Here is a 6,808-nt window from a genome sequence, read left to right as displayed (position 1 = left end):
GGGGAAGAAAAGCCAAAGTAGGGAAACTCAGGACCTAGAGAGACCAGGCTCAGCTGAGCACTGCAGTACCGACAAAAGAGGGGCATCTGTGTCTCTGCACGTGGCCCCTCCACACGCTGAGCATGGCAACACTGGTGCACGGACTTGTGCCTCTTTGAACACCAACGAATCTTCTCCCTGGAGACTGATCTCCTAGAGATAGTCAGAAATGTCCCCCCATAAAACAGCCCAGCTAATGAGTACCCCTGAGCTTACCATCAGCTATTTAGTGCATCACTCTTAAATATGAGGGGACAATCACTGACCACCAGACGCTAAGGAAACTTGTTTACTAACAGGCAGAGAAAAAACAGTGCCAGAACTCAGGAGAACAACAAATATGTGGCAAACAGAAGGAAAATGTAAATATACATAATATCATCACTAAAATAAGATACACATCCATAAAATAAGAAGAAAAGGAAGATAAAGCATAAAAAACTTTTTATCACTAAAAACGTGGTTTTTATCCTATCTATAAAAATGAGAGAGGAGAAATGTTCAAAATGTAATAAAAAGGTTTAATGTTATTGTCAGGCCAGATTAAAGGGAAGGGGGTCAGGTGAATTATGTAAGTATGGGGCCAGATCCTGACTTTATTTAAAATTTTATATTTTGTTCAACATTGGATTATTTTACATTTCTTTTGATTTTTGAAGTACTATGTTAAGCTACTAATTTTGGGGGGGGAGGGCAGGGGGGATTAATTACTGAGGTTTTTTTGGTGCTTATTTTAATTTTGTGCCCAAGGCATGGCCTTCACTATCCTCACTCTAGTACCAGACCCGGACATGGCTACCTCCCAGAAACTAGAAACAAAAAGAAACAAACAACTACCACAAACAAAAAGGGGCAATGCAGTAGAGTAAATGTAAGAAAATTAGAAAATCAGGGTGGTGCCTGTAGCCCCAGCAACTGCAACGAAATAAATAGCTGGGCGTTGTGGCTGATGCCTGTAAGTCCCAGCTACTTGGGAGGCTCAGGCAAGAGAATCGCCTAAGCCCAAGAGCTGGAGGTTGCTGTGAGCTGTGATGCCACGACACTCTACCAAGGGCAACAAAATAAGACTCTGTCTCTAAAAAAAAAGAAATTAGAAAATCAATTCAGAAGATTAAATATTCAAAATAAATGAATTCTAAGATAAAAGAACATAGAAAACAGGGCAGTGGGAGTTAGCAGAGAATTAATACAAGAAATGTCCCTGATGGGGAACCTCTGAGTCCCCACACTGAGGGTACTCACCAAGTGCTCACCAACTACCCACCACCAAATGAATAAAGACCATAGCAAGGCACATCAGTATGAAATTTCAGAAGACTGTAGACCTAGAGAAGATACTATGAGCTTCCAGAGAGAACACACAGATCTCCACAAAGCATCGGTCGCTGGAAGGCCTTTGCCATAGCAGTGCTGGAAGCTAGGACTGTGGAGCAATGCCTCCACAATTCTTTGAAGATTATTTTTGTGCTTAGAATTATAGACCAGACAAAAATCAGTCAAATGTGATAGTGGAATTAAGACATTTTCAGTCATACGAAGTCTTAAAAACTTTTCCTCTCCTGTAACTTCAGGAATGTACTGGAGAATGTGCTCCAGCAAATGAGAGGGAATAAACTAGAAAGAAAATGAGGGTGAGCAGTCTAGGAAACAGGGATCTGAGCCGGAAGAGGCAAGAGGCGTTCCCAGCTGACGATGAAGGAGGATGGGGATGAAGGCTCTCGGAGCTGCAGGCTTAGACAGCAACCAGTCCACAGCACAGCAAGAGGCTCCGGGGTACCAGGAGGACGGCTCCCAGAAAAGGATGAAGTGCATCTTGTCTGTGACGTGTGTAAACTTACACTGAGAGGAGAGGAGACTGCCCCTTCATCTACTCAAATACTGTGAACATTATCCTGGGAGGAATGGGGCCAGTTAGTGGCATGCAAGAAATGAATCCTCACCGTCCACAACAGGAACTCAGGAGAGGATGGCAAACAAAAACATCCAAAGAGCAGATAAGCACATCATTCAGAAAAAAGGAGGCAAACACAGAAGACTCAGCCCAGAAGAGAAAACTAGGAGTCAGAGTGGTGGGTCCAGGGACGCTTTCACAAAAGCTTATTCCAGATCATTTCTCTCGGATTTTGACTTCTTACCTTTGTTACATCTACCTGATCTGACCAGTCTCTGTTGAGGGACTCAGTGCAGTTGGTGGCAGTGTGACGCTTAATGGACTGAGTGACATGGTAATAGCAGTAAAACATCACCATCAAGGGCACAACGAAATTTACTGCAATAACTGTCATCGTGTAAGACACAAAAGACCTGGAAATAAGAACAGGAAGACAAGACTACTCATTTATTGTCCTAAACGAGAGAAGGAGAAAGGGGATAAAATTATTAGAAATAATAGTGGCAGTCATGATATCGGTAAATTAGGAAGTATATTCAATCTTTAGTTCATTTGGACAAGGGGTTGGCAAACCATGGCCTGTGGGCCAATTCCAGCCTCCCAACCATCTCTGCACATGAAGTTTATTGGAACACAGCCATACACCCTCAGTGACATATCAGCCAAGCTGCCTTCACAGTACAATGGCAGAATTGAACAGCTGTGACGGAGACCATCTGGCCTATAGAGCTAAATAATTTATTTTTTGACTCTACAGAAAAACTTTTAGATGTAGATTTAGTTTGAGATTTAGAATTTTTCTGTTTGCTTTTCTGAGCCATCTCGTGTTTCCTTTAATGAACTAAATAACCCTCTTTTCACTGGAATATCGAGAGCATCATGAACTAGCAGGTGAATCTTGGCAGTGACTGTGCACTTTTTGCTACGTAATTCTCAGAATATGCCTCAAATCCAAATCATCTTGAAAAGACAGGAGGGAAGCAGCCTGGGCTTTCACCAGAGCTGCATGCTGTCTAGTTTCGTTAACCCTTTTCCTAGTCATGAGCCCACCCCTGAGATGTGCAAGTATCAGAAAAGTGACTGGGATCTCCCACTGCTGCCTTAGGGGAGGACAGAGGAAAGGGAGGGAGGGACAGAGTAAGGAGACAAAGGGAGCTGGATGACTTTTGCTTGCAAACAAACATAATTCACTTTTCTCAGTTTCGACTCTTGTTTGAATCACAGCATCACTAGCAAGGAAGCTCTTTGCCATACCCTGCATAAGAAACATGTGATTTGAGCTTAAATTTGAAAGGGTGAGAAAACGTCTGTATTAGAAGCATTTGATGATGAAGTGTAAACTTGTCTCTTACGCATCATTTTTCCGCCAGTTTATGGTACAAGTAGCCCCAGTAGGATCTGGGGCATAACTAGCCCACCCTGTGATAGGCATCAAAGCCCAAAACAGGCCATTGACCCAGGCCCCCAGAATCATGCCGATGTAAGAGTTGGTGGTCATTCTTCTCCCTGTGATCAAGCATATGAAATATTAACATCATTTGCCAATGATGGGACTCATTTTATTTTAATTGATGATTCAAAATTCTTATCAAGTAGATTTTTTTTTCAAGTGGATTCTTTACAGAGCTCTTTAGTTCACTAAAAACCTACTTATATAAATTTATATTCTGAAAAAAATGACATTTAAGCAGAAACCTAAATGATAATAAAGATCAGTCAGAGGAGGCTCGGCGCCTATAGCTCAACCGGCTAAGGCGCCAGCCACGTACACCTAAGGTGGCGGGTTCGAATCCCCAGCCCGGACCCACCAAAACAACAATGACGGCTGCAACCAAAAAATAGCTGGGCGTTGTGGTGGGCGCCTGTGGTCCCAGCTACTTGGGAGGCAGAGGCAGGAGACTCACTTGAGCCCAGGAGTTGGAGGTTGCTGTGAGCTGTAGTGCCACGGCACTCTACCCAGGGGGACAGCTTGAGGCTCTGTCTCAAAAAAAAAAAAAAAAAAAAAAAGATCAGTCAGAGGAGCAAGGAGAAAGTTTTCTAGGCTTAGGAAAATATCATAAACAATGGCTCAAAAGGGGGAAAGGGGGTGGCCAGTACCCCAAAGTATGATGACCCTACTAGCCAAACCTGGAAAGGTGACCAGGAGCCAGGTCATTCTTGCTTTATGAAATTTAGATTTTATTCTAAGTACAATAATAGGAAGCCATTGAAATCTTTGAACAATGTTTGCCAGAGAAATAAAATTGACCCTGATTGCAAACCATGATGTTTATATTTAAAAGTTATTGTATGCTGAGTAGACGTTAGTCAAGAAATGGATTCATTAGGAAAGCTGAGAAAGTGCTGTACCTATGTCAGGGCGGCAGATGGTCAGATATCGATCCACAGCCACCACCGTGAGCAATCCGATGCTTGCCATTCCAAAAAAAATATTCAATCCAGCATAAATCTGAAAATCAAAATTAGACTCCACCATTCTAAGCATCCTCCAAAAAATTTTACATTTTTGTCCTATTGCTAGAGTACATGTATTTCCAATGTGCATGCTTTTTTTTATTTTACTGTTTAAAATACAACTTCCATTGTCAAATTATAACTGGCTTAATAAACGAATTTAAGAGTTTTAAGATTTCACTAATTAAAGTAAGTTTTTAGAAATATTTTAAGATGATGAAACTTCTATACAACTTTACAAAGAGAGCAGAACAAGCCATAAATCAGGGTCCAGGGCATACAACCAACAAAAGATTAATATCCAGAAGACACGCAATTCAACGGGAGAAAAAGAAAGACAAACTCAGTAGAAAAATGGCCAAATGACGAGTAGGCTATTTACATAAGCCCAAGACATTTGAACATTTATGACATAAGAAAATACACAACCATAGTAAGTATTCTACGAAATAAAAATTACAAGATGGCATTTCACATCACAAAAATGAAAATTTAAAAGTCTGACAATCCCAAGTGTTGGGGAAATGTGGAGCAATAGAAGTTCTTGTAATTGGAATAATCAGTGTAGAGAGCAATTTGGTCACATCTGAGAAATTGAAGATGAACGTTTTCTATGACCCAGCCATTCTTCTCCTAAGCGATATGTCTAGAGAAACTCACATTATTTCAGGAGACATGTATAAGAACATTTAGTGGGGAATCTGTGGTCTTCTGATTTCAAGACTGTTCTTTTTTAAGCACCGAAGGAGGCAAAAAAAAAGTTTCATCCTTCTCTACCGCACCCCTTTTAGTAAAAGAATTTATTCTGTAAAATTTGGATTCAGTCAAAAGGCTGCATCTAAAAACTAGAAGACCACGAGTTCCTCATCCTGCATATAAATATGTAGTAAGATAGAAAAATATTCATGGGAGGGAAGGAAATAAGATTGTAAATGGTATGCAGTGGCCTTCAGCAATATCTGTAAAGTTTTATATCTTTAAAAAGAAAAACAGTCTGAAGTATAGATTGTGAAAACATTAAGATTGGACATAATTTGTTGATACACACAAGGGTATCCAATATTCTCTCCTACTCTCATTTTATTCTCTATAATTTAATGGCTTAAAGAAGAAAACTGTAAAAAAAAATAGGCCAAAAGTCATATTTACCTACTATCCTAATGCCAAGAAATATTAATTCATTTCCTTTTTAGTAAAAATAAGAATAAATGTATTTAATGTCCTTAATAATCTCATGAAAATCTTTCTATAGAGAAAAAAATCAACATCATAGCTTAACTACATTCCTCAGAATTATAATTAAGCTAGTAAACATTTTATTATTTTAAACAAAAGCAGGATATTTCCTTTTGAATTTGTAATATACAAATTTTTATTTGAATATACAAATTGTAAGTCATCTATAGTTGAATGCTAGTTGTTGTGTTAGTCCATTTTTTCCTTTAGGTTGGGGGAATTTTGAAAATATAACAGTGGTTAGTGAATTTTATTTCTCATATTAAAGAATATAGTTCTAGTCACTTCTCCTTTACATAAAAGTTGCTTTATATTAAAACACAGTTACCTATTATCTTCTAACACTCTCCTTGATTTAAACCCTTGGGATTTTTTTTAGACATTTAAATTTACATTTCTTTGATCAACTTTATTTTTCTTTCATTCCAAAGATCTCTAATACCTGGCAGCCTGCATATCCAAATTTCCAACTTCCATGTAGATCTGAGGCAGCAGACATGGGATAGCCAATGCTACTGACTCCTATATCAGTAACAGCCAGGTTAATAATAATTGCATTTGTGGGTGTGCGAAGTTCCTTGTACTTAATGAAGATGCCCAGAACTATTATGTTGCTGAGAATACTTATCATACCTGAGAACACACACACAAAAAATCATGCATTTTGTTTAATTCGAATATTTAAAATCAAAATGAAATATTCAAACCCTTTTGAAAATGTAGCAAATCTATTTTAGTTCATTTATTTGAAGAGCTCCTGCTATTCTTAAAACTGTTTCTAACATCTTCAGGGTCAGTCTCTTCTGAGAAATAGAAGTAAAATTAAAACACCAAGAATCTGCCAAATGTACAGCCAGCAAGCCAGCTGGCTACCCAAGCCAGCACTGAAAGTTGGTTTTAAAGTCATTAATACCAACCGCTCTGTCCTTGAAAGTCATCCCTGGTTTTCATGATGCCACCCCTGCTGGTTTGCAGGAGACATGTAAGGCTGATCTTACCTTCTCTTGTGGCAGCTTAACTTCCTCCTCCCCCTTGCTGAGGCCTGAGGCTCTTGTTTGTCAGTAGTTCCCTTTCTCCAACCATCATTCAACCCTAGCAGCACATTTGTCACTGTTCCTAGCTTGACACACGCTCCAGTTCCACATCTTCTCTTTTCATGCAACTCGTTGCCATTAAACATTTCTTATG

At 39.3% G+C, this 6,808-nt stretch overlaps 1 protein-coding gene across 1 annotated transcript in view; it reads right to left on the bottom strand.

Annotated features, from left to right (window-relative positions):
* RRH (retinal pigment epithelium-derived rhodopsin homolog) overlaps nt 1-6,808 on the bottom strand; it is a 14,757-nt gene that overhangs the window by 3,917 nt on the left and 4,032 nt on the right. The window contains exons 2-5 of the mRNA XM_003798152.2: nt 6,063-6,253; nt 4,280-4,379; nt 3,283-3,436; nt 2,175-2,343 (exon numbers count right to left, since the gene is read on the bottom strand). Coding sequence (XP_003798200.1) covers nt 2,175-2,343; nt 3,283-3,436; nt 4,280-4,379; nt 6,063-6,253 — 614 coding nt within the window. The remainder of the gene's footprint in view (nt 1-2,174; nt 2,344-3,282; nt 3,437-4,279; nt 4,380-6,062; nt 6,254-6,808) is intronic.

The sequence above is a fragment of the Otolemur garnettii genome, unplaced genomic scaffold, assembly GCF_000181295.1.
Source record: "Otolemur garnettii isolate 467f Iridium unplaced genomic scaffold, OtoGar3 scaffold00129, whole genome shotgun sequence".
NCBI classification, from domain to species: domain Eukaryota; kingdom Metazoa; phylum Chordata; class Mammalia; order Primates; family Galagidae; genus Otolemur; species Otolemur garnettii.
Note: the sequence above shows the minus strand (reverse complement) of the source record. Positions and strands in the feature narration are given on the sequence as shown.